This window comes from Eumetopias jubatus, unplaced genomic scaffold (genome assembly GCF_037043125.1).
Source record: "Eumetopias jubatus isolate StellerSeaLion01/CBP00866 unplaced genomic scaffold, mEumJub1_p1.0 scaffold_1, whole genome shotgun sequence".
Taxonomy (NCBI): Eukaryota; Metazoa; Chordata; class Mammalia; order Carnivora; family Otariidae; genus Eumetopias; species Eumetopias jubatus.
Window position 1 is genome coordinate 217,759,005 of NW_028274807.1, and position 25,369 is coordinate 217,784,373.

The 25,369-nt window shown below is 58.6% G+C and overlaps 1 protein-coding gene across 5 annotated transcripts; it reads right to left on the minus strand.

Moving 5' to 3' along the window:
- On the minus strand, nt 1-25,369 carry DAZAP1 (DAZ associated protein 1). Of its 5 annotated transcripts, XM_028126142.2 has the most exons (13): nt 25,190-25,369; nt 17,171-17,211; nt 16,371-16,537; nt 16,061-16,126; nt 14,088-14,198; nt 12,592-12,640; nt 9,259-9,341; nt 6,134-6,287; nt 4,196-4,225; nt 3,922-4,062; nt 2,897-3,073; nt 1,883-1,972; nt 868-955 (listed from the first exon to the last, which is right to left on the minus strand). In XM_028126142.2, exons 1-12 carry the CDS (start codon nt 25,216-25,218, stop codon nt 1,893-1,895), a joined length of 1,128 nt encoding a protein of 375 aa, XP_027981943.1. In that variant the 5' UTR covers nt 25,219-25,369; the 3' UTR covers nt 868-955; nt 1,883-1,892. The 5 variants fall into 5 exon arrangements, with proteins under 5 accessions (XP_027981942.1, XP_027981941.1, XP_087874751.1 ...); XM_028126141.2 differs by lacking the exon at nt 1,883-1,972 and having other exon boundaries at nt 1-955; nt 14,088-14,195; XM_028126140.2 differs by lacking the exon at nt 1,883-1,972 and having other exon boundaries at nt 1-955.

Below are 25,369 nucleotides of genomic sequence, written 5' to 3' on the forward strand. Positions count from 1 at the left end.
TTTCTAATCCAAACGCACTTCTCTTTATTCAAACCAGGGTCAAACTGGTCAGTGGGGACCCCTGAAACCACGTGCGCGGGAGAGCGGCTGACAAGGCCTCCTTGTCCCTGCTGCTGGGGCGGACGCGGGGCGGCGCCGGCAGAGGCTGGGTGGGCGCAGCCCCCACAGCGCACCCGCAGACGGCGCCGGGCAGGTCAGTCGACAAAAGCAAGGAATAAACAAAAAACAAAACACGCTCAGTAGACGTCTTCTGTAAGCTCCCGGAGTTTCTGGGCCAGCGAGCCCCAACCCTCAAAGCCAGGAGGGAGGCACTGAACACGCCCCTCACTGCCACCAGTGCCCACGGAAACCCTGCTTTAAATTAAAAAATAAGCCAGTATACATCGTAGAAAATTTCTCTTAAAAATCTCACAATTTGTAAATGTATATTTTTTTTCTTTAACATAAAAGTTTACAATATACGGTAAAACAAAAGGCTCAGGAAAATAATTTCAAAAAAAAAGGAAGAAAAAGAAACCTGAAGTTTTGAATTAAAGCTGAAGACATTTTTTTTTTAACCCTGTTGTTGAACCAGTGACTTTTTTTTATTGTGCTGATGGGTTAGAGAAAGAAATATATTTAAAAACTTCAGTCCAGACACCCACAGCCGCCTCCAAAAGCCTCTCGCCCCCCTCCCCCCACCGTCGAGTCGCTATTTTTCTGCCAAGTTTGTGATTGTCACGAGTTCACAAGTTCTAAATCCTGGGTCTCAGCCGCCCCGGCATCCGCAGGGCACCGGCCCGCTAGCGTCGGTACGGGTGGAATCCCTGCACATTGTGGTTCTGACCTCGTCCAAAGCCACTGCCGCCGGCGGGGGGGCCCCCCGAGCCTGGCACCGAGGGGCCCCCGTAGGAGGGGGGCTGCTGGCTGGGGTCTGAGAAGCCCTGTCCAAAGCCAGCCAAGTCCTGTCCGTAACCTGCAGGGAAAAAGCCCAGTGAGCCGGGGGCGGGAACGCAGCTGTGCGCCGACAGCCCAGGAGGGGTCCACGCCCGCACAGCCCATCCTGCTCCCCCACAGGACCCCGACCGCTGTCTCCGCACAGAAGGAAAAGTAGCTCAGAGACCTCGAGGAGCCCCCTGGTCTGTCCCATCCATCCTCGGCCTTGCCTCCCCCCCCCCATTCCCAAGGACCCGGGGCTGGGCCCTAGCAGCCCATCTGAGCCGCTGGAAACCTTTTGAGCTTGGAGACGTGAGAGCACCTGGCCTGGCTCGGTGGCCCGAGGGCTTCTAGAAGTTTACTTTTGAATGGAATGCATGGGGAACTCAGACACAGCCCCCAGAATTTAAGAAAATGTCAGACTAGACTAGCGCCAGGCCTCCCCCCGCGCCCCCCCCGGATGCCCGCCAGACCCGAGACAGTCCTCCCCGCAGAACTGACCCAAGCTGGCAGCTTCCACAGAACCGGCGGGTGTGGGGCAGGACTGCGTGCCCAACGCCAGGCCGTGAGTGCCTCATGGCGCCATGCCCGCAGAGACTGCCTGGGCTGGGCAGGTCCCTCCTCCAAACAGGACCTAGACCCTGCACTGCTGACCTCTAAAGGCATGGGAGGCGCTTTCTGGAAAGGGGAACGGCACCAGACTGCACACCCAGGATGAAGGCATGTCCCGGGGCCCCTGGGTCCCCAGTAGGGGGTGCACAAAGGCACGGGGTGCCTGTGTCTGCTGCCCAGCAGAGGCAGAGCTCCTGGGGCCATGGGGCCGTGGCCAGTCGAGATCCTCGCCCCAGCAAGGGCCCCGTCCCGAGGGCACCGCCAGGTCCACCCCCGCCCAGGACGGCAGAGGAGGCGATGTCCGTTGCCCGGGTGCAGGCAGAGTGGGGATCGTGGATGAGGAGGTGCCACCTACCTAGGCCACATCACTGCTCAGCCTGACCATAAGAGTGTAAACAAAGTATGGGCCCGAAGCCTGATGGGTCTTGAGAATAGGTACCCAGGCCTGGCAAGAGACGAGACCAGGGTGACTACCCCAGGGCAGCCTCAGCAGAGGGGCGGGGCCACGCTGGCGGTCAGCACCCCCCCACCCAGGGCTGCTCACGGGCGCCAGACACAGCAGGAAGTGCTCTGGGGCGGGGGTGGTGGTGGCGGTGGTGGTGGTGGTGGTTAAAAACCCATGTACTCGGGGAGCGCTGCCGGGCACGGCGCCAAGGGGGCAAGACTGCACGATGCTGGGCAGCCGGGAGCATTCGAGGGCAAGAACAGCTTCAATTTGCAGACACTGTGGTCTTAGGCCAAACAGTCTGAACAACGAAGTGGGAAGAGAGCAGAACCCTGGGAGCCCTGGCGACAGGCAGCCCTACCCGCGTGGCCCAGCAGAGGCGGCGGGAGACCCCCAGACACTGGGCCCAACCCTGTCCTCACATGAGCTCCTCCCACACAGGCCACAGGTCGCCACCCTGTAGACCCCCAGGCTCAGAAGCACCTCCTCCATGACCAGCCCCTCGAGTGAAGCACATGGTAACACCCAAGCCCGTGCCTGCCACCGACCAGAGCCACGAAGCCACGTGGCCCACAGGTGCCCACCCTGCGCTCTGCACGCGGAAGAAAACGAGACAGCCAAGGAACAAGGCCTGCCAGGGGTGCCCCAAAAGCCCTCGCGTCATCCTCCTAGGGGCCCCGTCACAGCTTCGGGTTCCCGAGCCCACGCAGCCTGGACACCTGCTGCACGATCGATGCTTTTCTAAGACTAGCTCCCTAGCCAAAACCCGAGACACCAAAATCTTGCTTTTCATTTCGCTTGACCCTCTGCAACAAGCCCCTGCACAGCAGGCCCCCCGCCACATTCCTGCTGGCGGGGAGGAAGGCAGGAGATGGTGGGGCCAGGTCCTGGGCCCCAGGCCGCACCTGCAGGTCTCCAACTCACCGTACTGACTATAGGGGAAGTCCGGCTGGGCCGTTGGAGGCTTGCTCATGTCCGGGGCGGCCTGAGATGGGGGCGGAGGGAAAGCCAGAGGTGCTGCCCCTGGAGTAGCAGGTGGAGGAGGGACCCCCGGTGGGGCAAACTGATCCGGTGGTGGAGGTGGAGGCCCATAGCCAAAACCTGCACACAAACAGGAGAGGAAGACACAGACACGGTGCGCGACCACAGCCCAGCCCACCAGAAGCCGCCGCACCATTTCCTGCTGAGACCCCCCCGAGCGGCCAGGCCTTGGGGATGTCCCTAGCGTGGGCCTGGGGTGGCCTGTCACACCCCCAACAGCGAGCGTTCGGCAGGGATCCCACAGACAGCGGCTGCACCGGCGTCCTCTTGAAAAGGACAAAACCCGCCTGCCAGACACAGCGCCAACCTTCCCTCACGGCATGGCTTCCACTCTGTCCTGGGGGTCAACGCCCCGTTTCTATCCACCCATCTCCTGGTTACAACTAAAATCAGATGTGGTCCAGGCCAGGGTGAGGGGCCATACAGCTGTCCTGGGGCCTGACCTGCGCGGGGTGCACTCCGACAGAACACACCCAGACCCCCAAGCACCTCCCAGCAAGAGCGCGGGACCGTCTCGGCTGGCCGCCTGGCACTCAAAATGACAGCAGTCAGCCACAGTGCGTCAGGCGAGGCCGCAAGGCCACCTTCCTACCAAGGGCGAGCACGGAGCCTTGCAGGCGTGCTAGCTGCCCAAGGCCCAGGTGCCACGCCACAGAGCCCAGCACAGACGAGAGCTCCTGACGCGCTCAAGCCCCTCACTGCTGAGTCCCACCATCAGATCCAGATGCCCCAGCGAGGGGGCACACTTTCCTCACACAACAGGCGTGCCACCCCCACGGCCCCACAAGCAGACGGACCAGGGCAGGCAGCGCCCCAGCCACGAGCCCCAAGCAAGTGCCAGGCACAGGGTGCAAGGATGCATGTCAGGATGGGCCCCCTGCCCCACCCCAGGGGCCCGCAGGACTTACTGAACTGTGGGGGGGCACCGTAGCCCTGTGGGAAGCCCTGAGGAGGGGGGAACCCTCCAGGAGGGGTGGACACGATGTAAGAGGTGAACGGTGGGGGTGGTGGGGGCGCTCCTCTCCCTGCAGGCGGCGGTCCATAGCCACCTGGAACACAGGACGCAGAGGTGGGTGAGGGGGAAAGGGTGGGGCACACACAGCTCCCAGTGCCCAGGCCCCCCAGGGGCCCACCCCATTTCAGATTCTGTTCTCTCTCGGATACCCACAAAGAAGGACTTACCAATTGCCTGTCCTGCTGGAACCCACATTCCTAAACAGGAAAACAAAGAGAGTGGTTGGTGTCCTGTCCATGTCCCAGACTGGCAGCTGACCCACCCCCGACAGCACTTGCTCTGCTGGCAAAGCCCTCCTGGAAACACAGTCCCGGGGCCTGGCGTCCTGCCGCACTGTGGGCACAGGGAGGACGTCCCAGCCCGAGGAAGGCATCCGAGGAGCCCGTGGTGGATCAGGAACACAGGCACCTGGGTACGGGCAAAGGGCTGCCACTCACATCCTGCTTCTACAGGAGAAGGATCCCCAAGAGAAGCCTGTTGGTCAGCTGGCCCCGGCTCTTAACAGAACCCATCAGAAAGGGTGAAGGGGGGCGCCCGGGCGGCTCAGTCGGTTGAGCGACTGCCTTCGGCTCAGGTCATGATCCTGGAGTCCCGGGATCGAGTCCCGCGTCGGGCTCCCTGCTCGGCGGGGAGTCTGCGTCTCCCTCTGACCCTCTTCCCTCTCGTGCTCTCTACCGCTCATTCTCTCTCTCTCTCTCTCAAATAAATAAATAAGATCTTTAAAAAAAAGAAAAAGAAAGGAAGGGTGAAGGGGACACCCACAGACTAGGGGCCCAGATGCACAGGTGGGACCCTAGGCTGGGTGGTGGGAGCCCTGGGCTGGTTACCAGCCAAGAGCTTCTGGTCTCAGTACCTGGTCTCCTATACGGCTGGTTGTCCCCCTCCCCCGCCCCGGGCACAAAGATTTTATTTATTTTTGAGAGAGAGAGAGTGAGCGTGTGCACGAGCAGGGGGAGGGGCAGAGGGAGAGGGAGAAGCAGGCTTCCTGCGGAGCAGGGAGCCCGATGCGGGGCTGGATCCAGGACCCTGGGACCACGCCCTGAGCCAAAGGCAGCCGCTTCACCAATTGAGCCACCCAGGCGCCCCTGGCTGTGTTTTATTTTGTGAAAAAATATTTTTAAAAAGACCAATCTGCAAGCTTTGGGGGCAGTGCGCCAGGTGCCTCTGGGGCCAGACAGACCCACGTGGCCTCCTCTGGGCCTCCTCGGACACTGCCCCTTCTCTGTGTTTCTAAAGGAGGCGGAGGCTACCAGATCCTGCGTCCTGCGGCCCCTGGGAACCTCAACCCTTCTGCCAAGCTGTCCTTAACCACTCTCCTCACCCTTCACAGAGGCCCTGACAGCCCAGAGCCCAGGGAGCAGGAGCAGATTCAGAGGGCCCAAGAGGCCGGCCAGGCCCACTTCCCACTCTGAGCTCAGCGGTGCAGCACTTGCTGGGGGCGATGGCGGCAGTGACGGACTCCACGACCCACGACCCACCAGGTCCTCCTAGCCTCCCCCTAGAGGCAATGCCCGGCACGGCCGCGGGCCACACGCGGCATCCGAATGTTCCCTCAGACCTACGTGGGCCCTTCCTCCACAGCACGGCACGTGGGGCAAGGACGCTCGCGGCAGCTCTGCTGGCCACAGTGAGACCCGTCACTGTGAGGCCCCAAACCACAGGTGGGGAACTTGGCTGTGGCCCAAGCACACCACCCAGGGTCACACCACGCTCAAGGTGGACCAGGTGAGCACAGGGAAACTAGCCCCTTTCTCATCTGTGAGCTGACTGGACAGCGACCCTCTGGGGGTTTGCTGGAAGGTTCCAGCGCTAACGGGTACCCAGCACAGAGCCCACGTGCTGGCTACTGGAATGAGCACATAGCTGTGTGTGTCGACCTTGGGGCTGGACAGGGAGGGAGCCCCACCTCTGCCTTCATGCACTCCCGCAAAGGCCTGCACACCTGTCCAGCCAGCACGTCCCACCTCCGCGGTGAGTCTGCAGGAAAAGGGCGTGCGCGGCTGTGGGGAGCTGCCGCCCCTCAGGCTTGGGACCCTGGCCTCCAAGCAGGCCTCCCCGAGGCGGCCATCTGGGGGCACAGTCGGTTCTGGGTGCTGAAGCCTTACCTTGCGGGCCGTATCCTTGCTGCCACGTGGGTGGGGGCTGGCCTGCCCAGCCATTGGCGGCATTGGGCACGACCCGGCTGCCCCACTGGCTGGCACCTGGTTGTCCCGGCGCTTGGCTTTTGCTGTCCCGTGGCTCAGCCCGTTTAACTTCCACCTAGACAAATGAAGCTCTGGTTTAGGGAGATGCCGAGGGTCCTGGACCCCCTTCCCTTCAGACACACCCTCAGATAACTTACGACTACACTTAGCATCTTACGACTTAAAACTAAATACTTAACTATAAACCTTATTTAGGCCAGTATTTTTTTTTCTTTAAAAATTTATAATTTTCCTTTTTCTTTCTTTTTTCTTTTTTGCTTAAAACATGTTTCTCAGGTACAACAGATGCAACCATAAGACATGTTAAGCCCTACCCACTGCAGAGCACGGACCGAAGGCCAAGGACCCTCAGAGTTTTGTGTGACAAGGGTCTTTCAGTCAAGGTGAAATGACAGCTTTCTCCTTAGATGGCCTCGTCACCCTAGGGACACAGAGACCAGGACCAACGAACAACCACAGCCCTCTCCCCAGGCCTCTCCAGGGCCCCAGCGTGGCAGGAGCCGGATGCTGTCGGAGCACCGGGGTGGAGGGGGGACCTCCGCTGGGAGGAGCCAGGCCGACAGACACACAGGACCTTTCCAGAGGCCACCCACCCTGCCTGCGCTTTAAGCTCATACCTGAGAAACACAGTTGGTTTACTTAGGTTTTTTATTTAAAATGTCTAATGGAAGATAAAGACTTACCTTCCCCAGGCTAACGCTTAAAGAATCTCAATTAACTCAAAATAATGTCAGAGGGAATGGATGTGATAAAGAGAATCTTACATTACATCTAACAAAAAAAGTAAACAAACATGCAATAAAATGGACATTTGAATCAGTAAGCAATCTTCATACTGTGTTAGGTCAGCAGCCCAGGACCCTGCCTCTTTTGGACGTTGTCGGGAACCACAGCACTGGGAGGGGCCGGGGCAGCGGGAGTGACCGTGTGTGCCCTACTAGCACCAGGCGCTGTGGCTGCCAGAAGGCTCCCTCCCTTACGCAGCTTTTAAGATGCGGGCAGACTGACAACCCGAAATCCCCCAATTACAGGGCTGCCTCAGCACCGGAATCTCCAGTTGTTTGTTTGTTTTTTTTTTTAATGATAAATTTTAATGGGAAGGAAGAGACAATAAATCCACTTGGAGTCATCCTTGGGGTCTCACAGTCTGGTGAGCTAAGCATTATGCATTCAGAATTCCGTCAGTTCTGCCTTAAGACCCCTTCCTGTTGGAGAACAAAACAGGAAGTGGGACATCGGCACAAAGACCCCACCTTCCTGATGCCCCAAGGACACTCCACGGATAGGAACAAAATCCCCGTTAGCTCAAGGCGATGTGACAGCAGGACCAAGGGACCCATTTCAAAGAACTCAAATTCATGAGTCTTCACATACGCTCCTTAAGGGAATGTGGTTCCTGCTTACAAAGCAGAGCGGCCCTTGTCAACTTTTTTTCTTTACCGTCTTCCTCTCAGAACACGGACGCAGCCCCTGGCACTACGGTTTTAATTAGAAGTGGGGCCCAAGCCCCTCATGGAGGCGAACCCCCACCGAGGAACCGAGGGGCTGCTGTGGCCTGCCCGCCAGTGAAGGTCGGGCAAGGGGAACAGGGCGAGGCCGGGGGTTGCTGCCGGGAGCTGGGCTCCCACACGTGTGCACCTTACTTTAGAAGTCGAGCCCCACACCGAGAAGCCACCTCAGTCTCCGCTCTGTGCTCCGTGCAGACCGGACTCAGACACCGATGCGTCCTACAAAACTGGGGCGGGGCCAGCCGCCTGAAGATGGAGCAGATCCGTGCGCTTAGCAGCCTTTCTGCCCCTAGAGCAGGACAGGCTTCCTCCAAGTTTTAAATGTCACAGTACCTTAAAATATTGAACGTGGACTCCTTTGAACTTGTGTTCGTAACTGGCATGCATCCTTGAAATCTGCATGCTAATTTTAAACTAAAAGCTTCAATGAACGTCGGAGCGAGATTTGTGTCTGCTGCCTAGTCAGGTTCAAATGGAATTAATTAAGCCTGCAACAAAACCTCAGCCACCTATATGTAACAACAGCTCCATGCACTGCTGTGTTCATCAGCTTTCAGGGACAGGCTGTGGGGCTGGGGTGAGAGCGCTGGGGAGGCAGCAAACTCGTGTGGTGCCTTAGTCCCTCCACGACATTGTAACTGACAAAAATGGCCATGGTCCCGTCCCAAGGGCAGGGCATGTCAAAGGGCACAAGGACGTGCTGCCTGTGTGGCACCCACGGGGACCGCCAGGGTGTGCAGAGCAAGTTTCACAAGGACGGACACAAGAATCCTGCAAAAATGTGGACCCAAAGCCTCTTGCTAACTCTCAGGGATCCCCCACTGCAGAATTTCTACCAGTGATTCGTTTTAGAGAGCTCTGGGGGCCCCAGTAAAATGAGGAGCAGGGGCCACGTTCTGAGCCAGCCCGTCTCCGTGGCGGCAACACAGTATGAAGATGAAACCAGAGGTCACTTGACTGCATGGAGTTAAATACTACCGAGAGCATGTGGTGGGGACTGGAGTTTCACAGTAAGTGACCCAAGTAAAAAAAACCAATCCTTCAGGATGTTTACGTCTCTTTCGGTTTGACACGGAACCTGTGGTCAAAGGTCCGCTGCCCACCACACATCATGGGGCGGCAGGAGGCAATTGGAATGCAGGACAGACATCTGAAGGAGTGGTCACTGAAACCAAGCCTGAGGCAACCTGCAATTTCACTGGAGGCCAGCCCAGGAGGCCCCCGCAGACCGTGCCCCTCGGCCAGGGGGCCACCCCACCCACCGGTCCCCGGTGATCCAGAGTGAGGGGCTCCGGGAGCAGAGCTGGCGAGACGGGAGACGCCACGCCACAGGCAGAACCCCTCAGGCAGGGAGGGCCCCTTGCTTCTGCAGGAGCAGGCCCAAGCCCACACAACACAGTGCCCCAGGTCGACTCGCCCGGCCCTTTTTCTGTTCAGGAATTGTCGTTTCCAGTGAAATCCCTAAGTTGCCTAAGACTTGGTTTGGTCTTAAGGTAAAATAAAACTACAACTACACACTTTTTTGCCCATGATGTCGTGAAAATGCATGTTGACAGCCTGGTCCACTGATTGTTCGTCCTCGAAAGTAATAAATCCAAAACCTAGCCAACGACGAAGAGTGAATCAAGGTAGCAGGGCGTTGTGACACAAAACAGGATGATGAACAGTATCAGGGCCGGGCCGAGGGGTCGTCCAAGGGTTTCAGGGAAGCGGAGTATGTGAGGCTGCAGGGCGGGGCCCGAGCCGGTGATGGAGGCAGGGTTCCACGTGGAGACACGGTGGGAACCTCCAGGGGCTGGCCTCACAGACAGGGGCAGCCTGGGCAGGAGAAAGGCGGGGGCCTGACCCATGAGCAGGCCCAGCGCGCCCGGAGTGTGCCAGAGCACTCTGTGGAGGGGGCCGCAGCGCACCCCTGCAAGCAGGGCAGCGGGCCGCGAGCTCCACCTCCGTCGGGGTGTGTGCCGTGGGTGCGCGGCTGCTTTTCTGAAACCCAAGATTCTCCCCCTCGGCTTGCAATTTGCTTTGCAACTAGTGCTGACAGCAGCCATATATTGTTCTAGCGCGTTAAACAGAAGTACGGTCTCTACACAGTTAGTGCCTCGCTAAGCTTATCCAACACCGTTGGGTAAGCCCAAGGAGTCCTGTCAAAGGAACATACGTATGTACACAGGTATCTATCTGTACGCATCTATGTAAATAAAATACACAAAGATACAGGCCACAACGGGTTCCAGCAGGTCAAACTCTGCTGTCAGCAGCAAGAGCAAGAGGCACCATGTCATCAAAAAGAGAATTTTAAAGGGAAAAAAAATTTAGCATTTCCCAAACACAAGAAAGTGGCAGTATAAACGAAGTTTGGTTGGTCTGGGTGAGTGTGACTGCCCAGCTAAGGTGGCATGTCTGGTCCTCAGCCGACTGCACTGTCTCCCCGGGGCCCATCTGCTCCAAGCACAAAAGGACGCGTGCGGCAGGCAGCTGCCGGAAGACCCGGGAGAACAAAAGACGGGTGAGGGGAAGGGCTGAGCGCCCAGACCGGGCTGAAGAAGGGCATGGGGTGCGGGCGGGGACAGAGCGACAGAGCATGACACGGCCGATGCAAAGAGCCCAGGTCAGGCCTGCGCCCGACAGGGCCTCCAAGGGCCGCAGGGCCGGAGCGGGCAGGGAGGGGGCACCGGGAAGGAGCAGCCAAGCCCGAGCACTCTCAAGAGGACGGGAGAGGGACACTGAGGTTGCAGGCGCTGGGCCGTGTGGGAAGACTGTAGGCAAAACCTTGGGGTAGGGGGTGGGGGGAGAAGACAGCTCAGAAACCTGGGGCTGACAGACTAGCGGGGAGGGGCACCCAGGACTCAGGAAGCTTCGGATGTGTCCCCGCACACGCGTGTGTCTGAGCGTGACTATGCACACACTCACACAAGAAACTGCACACGGCGTGCGAGAAGGAGCAGAAACGCGGCTGCAGAACGATGACAGCAAGACACAGGAGACAGAAGCTGGAGCCGGGGGGGGGGGGGGGGGGTCGCCAAAGAGGAAGGTGTGAGGCGAGCAAAGGCAGCGGCCAGGGTGAGGGGCGAGGTCAGGGCCTCACTGTCCCCAGTGAGACACATGCAGAACCCTTGGGACAGGGACACTGTCTTAGATCGGCCAAGAGGGAGGAGGGAGGAGGGAGGTGGAGCCCTGGAAAAGACCTGGGAAGGGGAGGAAGCAGGATGAGCTCTCTGGGACGCCCCTCTAGCCCACCGGGGGCTCCTGCTGTCGCTCCCGCCCTCTGCTGGCCTCGTGCTCGCAGGGACTCTCTGAGGTGGAGGACACCGTGAGCCCCCACGGGAACATGGGTCCCAAGGTCAAGCCCGAAGCGCTCTCCCCACCAGCTCCTCCTGCCTGCACCCCCCAGCCCACGGCGGCTCGGCGTGCTCCCCAGGCCCAGGGCGAGGCCTCAGGGGGCTGACTGGGGGTATGAGTCTAAGAGCAGCCCTCAGGATTCCCATGTCCTGAAGTTTCACAAGACCGGAGGCAAATGGTGGAACACAACATGGGTGATGAACAGCATGTTAAAAAGTTAACATTTTCTCCAAGTGCAGGAGTGTCTGCAACCACAGGGCTCGCGTGGTCCGTTATAGCGCAAGAGGCGGTGAGTCTTGGGTAAGGAGCCCCGGGGCGGGGCGTCTAGGGGTGCATCTGTCTGTCAAGAGGCGACATCACCACTGAGGAAGCGGACAGAAACACACTGAAACTTCGTTTACACCCCACTGGAGCAAAGCCCGTTCCCTCCTCTGACTGCGGGACTGGCCTGTACCTGTGTGATATAATTTAGCACCTGGAGAAGAGAAATCTAAAGAGATATCGTTAATCACAAACAATTCACAGAGAGAAAAGGAAAAACAACTTACTTAACGTTACTGTACTTTACTACGAGACACTTAAGTACGTCACTAAGCACGTATGTCTACGTTAAAGTTAAGCTAAGACTTAACAGCTTAATTGACATGAAGTGAGGATACGTCACTTATCATGGAGGAAGAGAGGGTGGAAGTTCAAATGGCAAACTATTCTCCAGCATGGCGGGCGCATGCTGCGGCGGCGCCGGCTCTGTGCGCTAGGGGGGGCCTCGGACGGGGCTGGGGCAGGGGCTGCACGGTGCCCAGACCGCCAGGGCAGCTCGCACAGCCGGTCCAGAAGCGGTGGATGAACCAAAACAGATGGGCAGGCACAAACAGCAGCAGCCACAAAAAAAAAAAAAAAAAAAAGAAAAAAAAAAAAAGAAATAACAATCATAAAAAAGGGCAAGGAAATCGGGTGCCCGCCGTCCCAGCCCCACAAACCAATTTGGACGTGCGAGCGTGGGCAGCTCCCCGAACCTGTCGGGGATGCACTGAGGCAGCTCCTCACCCTCCTCCCGCTGCCCCACGGGCTTAGGAAAACAAGAAACAAGAAAAACAGGAAAAAAGCATGGGATGGATAAAGGAAAGTCCACGTTCAAGCCGAGCTGGGGCAGACCTAGCCTGACGCCATGGAATGAGACCTGCCCGGGCGGGAGACTCCAAGCAGGACGCAGCCCTGAGTGACAAGTGCACCATTTGAAAAAAGCACCAATCTTTCAGTACACATTTAAAAACAGAAACCATACTGAAATTCATGTCAAGTTGTAAAAACTTCAAAAGAACGAGCCAAAAAAAACACGGTGACGTCTGACCTTGGGAAGCAGACAGGCTGGGGCTGCACAGGAAGGGCCTACGTTTTAATCATGTCTCCAAATCATCCTTCTCTGAGGCAATGCTCGCTACCACCACCACCTAATTGTGAAATAGTTTGCCATCTGAAGGGGAGGTCAAGGACAAACTCCATGTCTTTTACCTCGAGGTCTCTGCTTCTCTGCATCGTAGATCATAACCACTTCTGTGACCTGCAAGAGAGACGGGTGCTCGAGAATCCGGGTGCCACGGGCGGCCACGGGCACATCTGGCTACCACAAAACTCCCGAGGCAAACAGACAGCTTGGGAACGTCTCCAGACATTCCTCAGGGAAGTCCTGAGGCAAAAGGCCAGCCTTATGGGGTTTGATGCCTGAGACTCATGGGGCACGAAGGAGGCCAGGGGAAGTGCATGCTGCCTCTGCGCCAAGAACTCACGGGGAGGCATCTGGACACCGGAGGCCCCAGCCTCACAGTGCTCCCTCCCATTCACAGACAAAAACCAAGGCTCGGATGCTAGGACAGAAGAACCCAGAGCTCTGGCGGTCGGCCACACGTCCAAGACCATCCGGCTGACCGGCACTTGGCTTGGCGCTCCCTCACGGATGTCCGCCCAGCCAACGCCCCTCGCTCCCGGGCCCCTGGCTCACTGAGCACACATCACCATGTGCTCTGGCACTCTTCATTCCTGGCCCAGGTCCTCAGCACACTCAGGCGCCCCCCTGACAGACAAGCAGTAGTGAGGCAACGGGGCTGTCCCACCAACAGGGTGTGTGACCAGGTGGGAGCCTGAGGTGACCCCGTGCCTTTGCCTCGGATGACTGGGGCACGAGTACCCCACACGAGCTTGCTTGCTAGCCCCTGTCTGCCCTACTAGAACGGAGTTTCCTGTAGGAGCCCAAGTAACTCTAAACCCCTGTAAGATTCTAAAAAGAGGGGCGCCTGGGGGGCTCAGTCAGTTGGGCGTCTGCCTTCGGCTCAGGTCATGGTCCCGGGGTCCTGGGATCGAGCCCCGCATCGGGCTCCCTGCTCGGCGGGAAGCCTGCTTCTCCCTCTCCCACTCCCCCTGCTTGTGTTCCCTCTCTCGCTGTGTCTCTGTCAAATGAATAAATCAAATCTTAAAAAAAAAAAGATTCTAAAAAATTTCAACCTCTTCCAGAGACAAAACCAGCCTTGGGAGAAGATCTGCTGTCACTGAGGAAAACACTGAGCAGGTGACAGGCCCAAAACTCTCACGACCCCTGGCCAGGGAGGGAGTGCCTGGCAGCCTGGTGGACAGCGTGAGCTGCTGGAGCAGGGCGGCTCCGGGTCCAGGCCGGTGGAGTCTGCGCTGCTGCTGTAAGGACCTGGCCTAGCACATTCCCTTCGTGATGAGAGACAGCAGGCTGGCTCCCTTGGCTAAGCCAAACCCTGCTTCTCCCTAACGCTATCTAGTGCTTTACACCATGGCGCTCACAACCAGTCACAAGGGCCTTCCAGGAGATTGGCAGGGTGAGCTTTCGTTTGCCTGAAAAGGCAGTAAATCCTCTCCCAGGCTCTGGCTTGCTCTGGGGGAAGACACAGGCCCAGGGGAGAGCGCTGCCAGGCTCAACCTCCACGGACACCTGGTTCCACCGCCCCCGCCCTGACCCGCCGTGCTCTGGGGCAGGGACAACTCACCACTCCGAATTTCTTGAAGTATTCCCTGAGCTCTGTCTCACCACAATTGTGAGGAATCCCACCGACAAATATCTTATTTGATTTACTGTTATCACTCCTGGGTCCTTTCTGCTGTTTTAAAAAGGAAAAAATGGTTAGTCCGTGTGGGAAACCCTCACAACGCTCCCCATGGTGAGTATGTGATGCGCACTGCGTTGGTTTTAAGACCCCACTAAAAGCCAGACCAAAACACTCCAAAAAACCCACTAAAGAGAAACACAATCAGCAAACTATCGTAACTCTTCTTTCCATTTCCTACAGAGACCCGGGGCGACAGGGGTCCAGCACCACCACTCAAATGCACGTGCAGAGCATGTGGTGGGTCCTGTGTCAAATCATCCTGAATCACAACAGCTAGAGAGCATATAGCTCTATGATGTCAAAGGAAGGACTTTGGGTTTGGTGGCCATAACGATGAAAACTAGCAGTTTTCTCAGGTTTTCAGCTGATAACAAAGGAGGACTATGGGAAGTTCTCACTCGCCTCACCTGACCCCAATGATTCCACCCTCTGCGGGGAGGGTCTCACACCTCAGAGGGAAACGCCTGCCCAAGCTTATCCCTTGTGGGTAGTAGAGGACCGGACCCTCCGCTCCTGCTCCTGGGAGGCTGCCTCCCCCCCAACTGCACTCCTCACCCCGTCCTTCCTGTCCAAGGGGCTTCCGGGCTGCACTGTCCCAACGGCTCTGGACCAATGCCACTGAACTCTGGGGGCAGGCAAGGGTCTCACAGGTACACTTAGGGGTCAAACTCCATCAAGTGCCTGCTCCATCTCAGTCAAGCTGCTAAGAGACTGAAGGACACGAGGAACCAAGTGGAATCTGAACGTGCCTGGGATTCCAGTCTGAAGAGAAGAGCTACGAGGGCCACCTGTGAAGTGACCCCAGAGCCGCAAGTGCACCCGTCTGGACACAGGTGGTGCTGGGAGCCCCTGCCAACGCTCCCGCTGTGCGGATGGGTGTTACGTGCGAGAACACGCTTTTAGGAGATACACGCTCCAGAGTTTAGGAGTGGTAGATACAGAAAAAGATGCGATAGAAATACAGATAACTAGGAAAATATTAGCAATTGATGAATCTGGGCAATGTGTTTAGGTGTTTGATGTACTACTCTTCTGATTTTTCTGTGAAGTTCCCCAAAAGTTTCCCAATAGAAAATTGGGAAAATAAAAACTGTTTTAAGGGTCTGACACCCCTGTCTACCAGCAGCAGCCGGATCCTGCTAGACATGCAGTTCTCGGGCCGTGGCCCAGACATCTGCCCTGCCTGCAGCCCAGCTCTGGCCAGGCCCTTCTGCTAGGACAAAGGCGTTCTGCATGACGGTCTTCTCTGAGACTTGCTAGGCTGGAGGAGGAGAGGGATGGGTGATGGTGCAGAGGACGGGTCTGCCCCTACTGGCCAAGCATCAGGGGCCACACCCAGCTCACAGAGGATCCCTGAGGAGCCACCACACTGGCAGATTCTGAATCAGCTGTTCCAACAACCAGCAACCAGGCTCTCAGACATGGCCAACTGGGCCCTTGCCTGTGAGCTGCAGCACCTGGACGGGAGCAGCCAGCAAGCAGAAAGGAGTGGGGGAGCAGGGGCAGAGGGTGCTCTGACACGCCCCCCCCACCCCCCAACCCCCACCCCCCGGCAGGCAGGGTGGGAGCCACCAGGGAGGAGAAAATGGAACACCTGATCCCAGGTGTGGGAGGTCTTTTTCTTGTTTTCAAGGCAGAATAGTAAGAATATTCTCGGCTATAAAGTAAAAACGTACACCACTGGATAAATCTGAGCAATCCTCCGAATCCTCCGCTGCTCAAACAGCAAACGAGAAGAGCTCTGATGTTCTCAATGGTAATGAGCAAAAACACCAGATCAAAGGTACATATTTCCTTCCTGCTGGGGCTGTGGCACATGCGGGGAGGCCGCCCCACCCCGCCCAGCCCCTTACCCATCCTTCCTTGGGCCGTGTCCTCTCCGGCTGCATCCCTCGGGGTGTGCATGGCTTTGGGTCGATCTGTAGAAGTTTCAGAGGAGTCAGCTGTAAATACGAAGCTACTCTCCCAAACAAGCCCATGCCTCCAGTCAATTTACCCCAAATCCAGCCTCAGCCCAGAACTGCAACCCTCTAAGTGCATCCCGCTAAAACGCTCCTTCACGTGCACACCCACCAAGGCCCAGTGGCAGAGGCAGGCTGGCGGAGCAGCATGGGACGGGGCCGGAGAGGCTGGAGGGAGAGGACTCCAGGGAAGGACACTTACGTTTCGGCCGTCTAGTGTGTGTGGTCTGCTGGCCAGCACCGTCCCCACACAGTTTGGGTCTTTAAATTTGACAAACCCAAAGCCTCGAGACTGGTTGGTGGTTTTATCTTTCATGATCACACAGTCTACAACTTCTCCATATTGGGAAAAGTAGCTGCGTAGAGTCTCTGCTCAGAGATTGGGACAAAAACACAAACACACACACCAGAGTATTAAGCTGGTGTGCCAAGCACACAGGCACACATGCTCCTAGTTCTTCAGCCTGACCTGGAAGTGTGGAACCAGCAACTTGTAAACTGGCTCAGCAACTGATCGGGGGGTATGGTAGATGGTCAAGGACAGGAGGCCCACGGGAAAGGATGGGGGGTTCCAGACACGGACGCATTATGTCTCCACACGAATCAGAAAGGGTGCAGCTGACAATGGCAGCAGCCAAAGGCACTGGGAAACGTGAAGTCTGAGGGTACACAGGTGACCACCAGGAATGCCAGCTACCACAAGCTGCTTCCTCCTCCAGCCTGAGCTCAGGGACTGCGCCAGGAAGCCTCCAGGCCTCCACACTCCACACACCAACAGTCTCCCGCCCTCCATACCCCTCCCCTAACTCTGCTGAGCCATCGGGACAGCACCCAGTCAAGTGCCCCTCCTCCCCAGAATTCAAGACAATAAATAAATCAAGAATTAAAGAAAACAAACAAAAAACCCAAGGTACTAGTGAGAGATGAATTCACACAACTTGAAGACCAGGGTCACCAGCCTGTCTGCGGTGCCTGGCAGGCAGGCCGGTCCCCACCACCTACCTTGAGTGGTGCTCCAGTCAAGACCGCCCACGAAGAGCTTCCTGCAATTCAACAAAAAAACATTTAGGGTCAAGACAGTTCTTGCTTTAAAGATGCCAGCACTCTGCCTCACCCTCAGCTGGGACTCCCCTGGAAGCTGGTGCAGACGTGATGCCTGGTGTCGAGCTCATGGCAATGACACATGTCCGCCTAAACCATCGCCCGGCCTCATCAGCTACAGACATGAAGGCCAACACCAAGACTTGCCGAGACGGCGGGGGGTGAGCGTTACCACACGTCCAGAGCCACACGTGCTCGCCGCGCAAACCAGTGAGAAAGCGAGACCTTGCAAAATGGCCTGATGGGAGCCCCCACACCACAGGGGCTTCCAGGTGGGGCTGTGGGGCACACGTCCCCAGTGCTCCTGCAAATACTGTGGACTTAGGAGTCAAGCTCTTGAAAGCACGTGCAACCAAAGAGAACGACGAGGAGCTGTAGGACAAAGCCTCAGGTGCCTTCCCTGTGGTCGTGAGTAAGGGCCCACACGTCACCGGGAGGTCCCGGAGCTCCAGACTCGGCACCGGAGCCCCGGCCCACAGCTCCCACTCCAGGGTAGCCTGGGCTGTCCTTTCAGGCAGACACATTAGAACTTTCCAGAGGAACCCCACCGTTGCCCCTGTTGCCGACTGGCTTCTCTTCTGCAAAGGACACCTCCGGGGCAGCTCCAGAACCCACAAAGCCCTTCCACTTCCCCTGCCCCTGGGGAGGGGCTCCACACTAACAGGCCACAGGGCAGCATCCACCTTGGCCCTGCCCCGGGACTGGCTAGACCTGAAGTGAACTGAGGCACTGGAGCAGGTCCGGAGACGGGCCCGTGTGGTGGGGCTATTCCAGCCCTCACTGGGGCCAAGCTCACTTGCATCTCCAAGATGCACAGGCCCCTCAGACACCATTTAGGCCTCTCACAACCTGGGAGGTGAGTATGACAGAGCAGGCAGGGGGAAGGGGCTCTGAGCACTGTCGCACGCAGAGTGGGACCTCGATGCTAACCGGCAAGGGCTTCAGACACCAGCACGGGGCCAAGGCTCAGTCCCTGTCTGAGATTTAGGGTCCTGTGGTCCCCTTATCTGGGGCCGACCACACCACACTCAGCTTAAAGACAAAAAGACCCCCGCAAGGCTGATGGCCCTCCTGCCCCCAAGCAACAGGGGTCTCTTGCCCTCCACCCCAGGACAGACCCCTTCAAGGAGGCCAGCACACCCGTCACCCCTGCTCCATCCAGGGACTCAAGCTCCAGCGTGCCAGCCCCCGGCAAAATGCCTCCAACAGGCAGCAGGCCTGTCAGGGGCTTGCTCCCACCCCAGCCTTTTCTCTAAGAAGAAGCGTTCTGAACTTAGGATGTGACAGGTACCCGCTGCCATCCCCAAAATGGCCGCAAACAAGCCACCACGCTACGGACAGGGCTGAGGAGGGCCCGGGACAGGCACATCTGGCGGAGGCTGTGCTATGGGGCTGTAGAAGGCAGCTCTGTAAGGACAAGTCTCCCAGAACATGCTGACCAAGCAGCAGAGGGAGGCTTACATTTAGGCCTCATTAACTTAAATTCGTGTCTCCTACGCACCCCTTTCAGAATCAGGCCAGGTTTCCTCCTGACTCCAAACAATCCCAGGGGAGTGGGGCCTCCTCGGACATCCAGGGCGCTGCCCCGAGCAAGCTGTGACTCAGGCCCTACCCCGCCCTGCCCTCACAGGGCCTGGCACCCAGTAGGGGCACAGAGCGGCAGATGACTGAAGGCCCCAAGGCTGGCTGGCACCGCTGAGGAGCTGCGTGTTTGCCCACTCCTTCCACACAGGAATGAACAAAGGTTTGCTGTGGAAACGCAAATTCATGCAGGAAAAAAGAGATCTCAAGCATTCTCAAAAAACAAAACCTAATTCACTGAGACAAATACCAGTCTCTATCTAGCGTGCATCCAACCAAAACAGTAAGGTCATAAACAGGTATCCTTCTAAGCAACCCAATCCTCCACCACCCACCCACCTAATGGAGGAAGGAACTCGTCTGACCAGTCCAGGTTCCAGCCCTCATTTAAATTTCAAAATCTGGCATTAAGGAAAAAAAGACCAGAAATACCATCATCCACACAACTGACAAGGCCAGACTCTGCCCTATGGACTGGATAGTAAAAAGGTATCAATGCTGTACCCTCACTTCATCCTTGTGCTGCACTGATTTCAGAGAAGGTCCCTGTTCTTAGAAAACAGCACATACCCAAGTGTCCACATGAAGGGTCACGGGGCCCCGCTCACTCCCCAGTGCTTCGCCATTGATGCCCAAGGCGTATGGGAGGGGCACCCACCAATGGGACAAGATGTCAGCCACTGCTAAGTGTGGTGGGGAAAGAGTATCTAGCGACTCTGCTTACCATTTTGCAATGTTCTGCAGGTCTGAAGTTCTACCAAGTTCTAAGCTACAAGAGATTTTCACCACTGAGACGAAAACAGCATCTCCCTTTCCCCTGGCCCTAGGCTCCCTGAGCTGCACCCCCGGGGACACCTTCATGGGGTGTGACCTTCGGGGAGGAGAGCCCCAAGCCCTCAGGTGGCACCAGGCTAGCCGCTCTACCCATTCCCATCTCGTCCCCTCCCACTCCAAGGGCGGACTTTCCCCGGCCCGCACACAGGAGCCAAAAGGCTCCCAAGGTCCTGGGAGGCCCTCTCCAGAGCCCCAGCACAAAGCCCCAACTCTGAACCGCCGAGACGACAGGGCCTTTGGCAGGACCAGCCAGGACCAGCTCCACAGCTACCCAGGCAGCAAAACCATCGCCAGTCACCACAGGTGTGTGTGCACGCCAGCCCGGAGCGAGGGGCCGCTCACCCTGCTAGCTGCCCACCGGTGGCCCGCACTGACTCTCGGGGCACCGGCTACACCCCTGGTGAGGACCTTGCAGACTAAGGGGATAGCTCCCTGTGCACTTGCCCTCCAGGCCGTCCCTGCTCTAAGGGCACAAGAGTCAGGATTCAGCTGAAGCGGAGAGTCAGCGCCCTCCCAGTCCCCGAACCCCATAAACCATCAGGCCCTGCCAGGTGACCCAGAGTCGGGCTCCTGAGGGGGACGGGCAATGCCACTACCAGGAGGGCCCAGGAGAGGCGGCTCCCAGGGCCTGCACCTCGACAGCAGGTGCCGGTGGCTTCCTCTCAGAAGGGGCTCTGCAGCAGTCACCGGGGGGCACCCAGCTCTGCTTAATTCTCCCCTCCCCCACCCGCCAAGATGGAAACCTGCTTTGGAGGACCACGCCGCTCCCGCTCTGTGTACTTTAGGGCAGCCACATGGTATTCATGCCAGAAAGCAAACCTTCAGCGGCTTCCCCTGGTCCCGGCCAACCACCGCAGGTTCTGCCCCCTCACAGCATGCGGGCAGGCTTCAGAAAGTGCCATCTCGCCTGGTGAGGCGGCCACCAGGAAGGCAGCGGTGGGGCAGAGAAGCAGAGGGCCTGGGACCAATCACGGTTGTTTAGCAAACGGCTCTTTCTGCTTAAAGAACACCTAACGTGGAGCCTATTTTGCACCTTCCTGCCCCTCCAGTGAGGTCACCCTGGGACCTTGTCCCCCTGCCGGGAAGGAAGCAGCTCTAGGAGGAGGAACACAGCACTGGCCCAGGAGCCAGGGAGCCACCCCGCTGCAGGGCCCTTCCACCGCAAGAGACGCAAAGTCCTGGAAGGCAAGTGTTGGGGCTCAGGCCCTGCCCTCAGCAGCTCAGGCTTACCTCCTGCCAGCAAGGTGAGATCACCCCCTCCCAGACTACAGTGGGGGTCGAGCGACACATGCAAGAGAAAAACCCCAGGATGCTCAGTGCCTGGCATGAACTCCCGATGACACCCGCAGCCTCCCGCTGTGAACTCCTCCACCTGCCCTCCCCCAGACAGGACCAGTGTCCCCCACCACTCCCTGGGACCAGGCAAGAGCCTCAATCAAACAAGTGACCTCCTGCTGAAAACCCTGCTCACAATTCTGTCCTTACACCGTGCACGAGAACAGTCGGCCTAAGAAGACAGTCCGGCCTCTCATGGACAGTGCTGCAATGTCCACATTCGGGCCTGGCCCTGATCCCTGCCATTCCCTACAAGGGCTGCACTGGTTCACCAGGAGCACGGGACTCCCAGCTCTGGCTCCTCCTGGGGTGACCTTGGGCAAGTCTCCTGCCCTTCTAAGCCTCGGTCTGTCCACAGAGAGAAGGCTTTGACTTGGGGCATGAAGTTCCAGCCCGGCTCCCAGCAGGTGCTGTAGGAAGGGTATCACCAGTGAGTCACTCTGGGTGTGCTTCTGCAAGCAGGGCAGGCACATCACCTGGCAAAGATGCTCAACCCGCTGCCAACATTGAAAATAGAAGAAGTCAGCCAGAGCGCCTCCCAACACCACGGTCAACCTTAGAGGCGTCAGATTAGTTCCCACTACAGCAAACAAATCCTAAACCATGGGGGCAAGTGGCAGGGCCACCCTGGGAACCAGGCCGAAAAGAGCAGATGTTCCCAAACAGGTGTCTCATTTGCCAGAGGATACTGGGCAGTATCTGGGGACATCTGTGATTATCACAACTGGGGGTGCTCCCGGCACCGAGTGGCTGGGGGTCAGAGATGCTGCTCAGCCCCCACAGTGCCCAGGACACCCCAAATATCAGCACTGCTGGGCAGAGACTCTGCTCCAAAATGCAGAAGAGAAGCATCTCTACCTTCTACCCCCAAAGGTCTCCGTCACCCTTTACCCTGCAAGAAACAGCCTCTTCCCCAATCAGGACCTCTCTGAACCAGACCATTAGGACCCTCCCCACCTCCTGGCTGCTCAGTGAAAACAGGCGTTTAACAAGTCCCCACACTTCCAGGCCCAGGTCTCTGGCCTCACCCTGCCAGCACCCCGGGGACGGTTGGGCTGCTGGGGTAGGTGGGGTCACCCGCCCTCCGTGCTCCCAGCTCCCGCAGGGAGTGGACTCCTGACGCCTCCTTGCACCTTCTCTCAAAGTGACCCACGTGCTGCTTCACTTTCTCTCTGTGGAGTCCCTCCTTTCCCTGGGACTCTCCCCTTGAGGGTGTCCAGTTGGCCCTGCCTTTTACCAGACCCTGCGTCCGATACATAAAGTCTCCCTCAAACGTCTCTCCAGTTCCACAACACAAGCCAGCACCCCAGAGGCCGGTGGACAAGACACCTCTGCCCGAACGAGAACCAGCCCCCTCCCCAGCACTTGTGAGCACCGACTCGACGCCAGGTGCCCTCAGAGGCCTACCGAGAGACCAGGGGGTCTGGACTCTGTAAGGCTTGTGCCGGGGCCAGTTCCAGAGTCAGAATCGAGAGACCCTTCTCGAAGTCAACTTTCCAAGGTTATGGCACAGGAAAGAGGACACAGTGCTACCCCCACCCCCACTCCAGCAAGGTAAGTGTCTGTCCCCCTAGTCGCTGGCCCCAAGGGAAGATATCAGCCTGTCACACACCTGCTACTCGGGGCCACACGTGACACCACTGCTCCTATCAGCCCTCTGCCCTCAAGACCCAGCCCTCCCTCTGTTCTGGCTGATTGTGACAATCAGGACGATGAAAACACTAACCAAAACCACCGGTCTCAGCCAGCTTCCTCTCCCCTCCAGACTTCATGGGGACCAGTGAGCCGGCTCAGGTACAGCCAAGACTCAGTGAAGCTCTTCCTTGGAAGACTCAAACTCAGAAGTACATCCCCCCGTTGGATGGCACCCCCCACATCCACACACTTCCTGAGGCCTTGCCCCTGCCCCCATACATGCAGGTTCCTGTTAGGGAAAGGGGAGCAGCCCTTCCCGCTCCCTCAGGAGTCACTCAGACGAGGCTGACCAAAGACCAGAGCAAAAGTGATCAGAGACGAAGGTGCATGTCATCAGAGATCATTCAGACCCACCACATCCCGCTAACATCTGCCATCACCTGGATCTGAGCACAACACTCACTCCCACATGGTAACCACCCCAGAGTAGGCAACCATGGTCCGCTCACAGGAAACTGCAAGAGGGCCCTTCGTCAGGCAGCCCGGTAGAGTCACCCGCACTGTCTGAGGACAGCCAAACATAGCAAGGAGATCCAAGTGGACCCTGGACTCCCACATCAATGGAACAGAAACAAGCATCCTATGTGCAAAACAGACACTGGTCAATAGTTTTTTGCAACAGATTTCTACCTGCAAAGCAATTAAAGATTTCTGGAACACCTGTCATTTACAACTTTAAAACTCAGGCGATCCGGGTGGATTTGCAGGAGTGGGGAGGGGAATGTGGCCAGGCAGGGTCCCTGACCCCATCCTGCCACTAGCTCCACAGCGTCCCCAAGCTGCCTCTGCAGACCCAAGCATGGATCCTCACGGCACACTTCAGGGGTCTCCAGGCTCCCTTCCCTCCCAACCTCTGTCTGCTCTCCCTCCTGAGAGAGAAAAGCAGCCCAAAGCCTGAAGACCCTCGCCCTGGGCGGCTCCTGGCTGCACTCTGGAAGGCCAGCACTATGGGGATGGATGTGGCAGGCCTGTTCTCTCTCCTGTCAGGCTCTGCCCCACTTCTGGAGCACTTTTTCCCTATACCCTAGTTTCCCGTCAGAAGTGCTGCAACTTTTTGCCCACGTAACACAAAGAACACACCGTCTTCCAGTCCCTGGACACGCCTTTTAAAATAAACCAGGCTAGGAGTTCAGGGTCCTCCTCCCGATTCTCTGTGGTGTGGGGTTTGGGGAGGGGGAGCCCCCAAAAGGCATTTCATGTCCACAGCAGGACCCTGCAGCTGGAGGCCCTGGGAGGCCAGTTCCCCCCGCCAACAATGACTTTACCAAATCAAACACTTCAGCACACACTGCGTCTCTTCAAAGCTCAGGGCACTGAGAATCGTATACAAGGCCACAGAAACCCAACCCCAAACTGCACAGGAAACGTAACCGTAAAACCATGCTGATAGCGTAGGAGCTGCTCTCTGCAAAGAAGCCTCGACCAAACCCCTCAACTAGGGCAGAAATGGATTTTCCGGCTCCTTGGGGATCACTCGCTCGCATGTCGGGCCCCTTCGGCATCAGACAGGGCCATCATCACAGAAAACAACTCCGCTCTGGTCAAGGCGAGCGCCCGGGGAAGCGAGCCTTTGCCGTCCCCCCACGGGAGGTACCGTCCTTCTTCCTTTTCGGTCCGTCCATTGGTGGGCTCCAGGGGGCTGAGCCGGAAGGGGCTCCAGCTGCAGACCCCCCGGCAGACGGTCGGGGCGCTCAGCGCGCCGGCCCCACGTGACCTCGGCCCGCGGGCGCCGAGTCCGCGCACCTTCCTTGTTCTTCGCGCTTCGGGAAGGGTGAAGAGGGGCAACAGGGCAAGCCGCCGCCCCGACGGCGGGTGGAAGAAGTTGCGCGGCGGCAGAACTGGCACGGCGGGGGCCGCGGCCGCCACGTGCGCCGCCCCGCCAAGTTGGTGCTCGGGCGGGCGGAACACCGGCACCCAGGCGCCCGGGGCGCCCCACAACCCCCCACCTTCCGCTCGAGGTCCCCCCGGCCAGAGGCCCGGGCGCCAAGGGACGGCGCGCGTCCCGGGTCCTCCTCGACCAGGAAGCAGCGGGGGTCCCCCCGGACCCTCCCAGGGCTCCGCTCGAGGTCCCGCGGCCAGAGATCCAGGCGCGGGGGCGGACAACACGCCCCAGGCCGCCAGGTGCCCCGCTCCCGATGCCACAGCGGGAAACTCGGGCGCGGCGGCGGCGGCGGCGGCGGCGGCGGGGACGCCCTGGCCGCCTCCCCACCGCCCGGCTCCCGCGCCGGGAGCCCCTCGGCCAGGAAGCGGCGGCGTCCGCCCCCCCCCCCCCGGGGCCCTCCCAGAGCCGCCCCGGCCAGGAAGCGGCGGGACGCCGGACTCCCAGGCTCCTGCTCGCCGGTCCCCGGCCCCGGCGGCCCCGGCCGGGGTCCCCGGCCCCCCAGGCCGCCGGTCCCAACGCGGCCCGCCGGCGTGACCTTGACGGGGGCCGGGGCGGCGTCTGGGCGGCGGCGGCGCAGGCCGGCGCGTCCTCACCCGATCTCGTCGGCGCCCGAGTTGTTCATGGCGGCGGCGCTCGGCGTCCCGGGCCCCCTGGCTCGCTCCCGCCTCCGGAAGGTCACCGGCCCCGGCGCCCTCCCCACAGCCGCGGCCCGGATCTGCGCAACGGCGGCGGCCGCGCAGCCTCCTCCCCTCAGCGCCAACGGTCACCGCGCG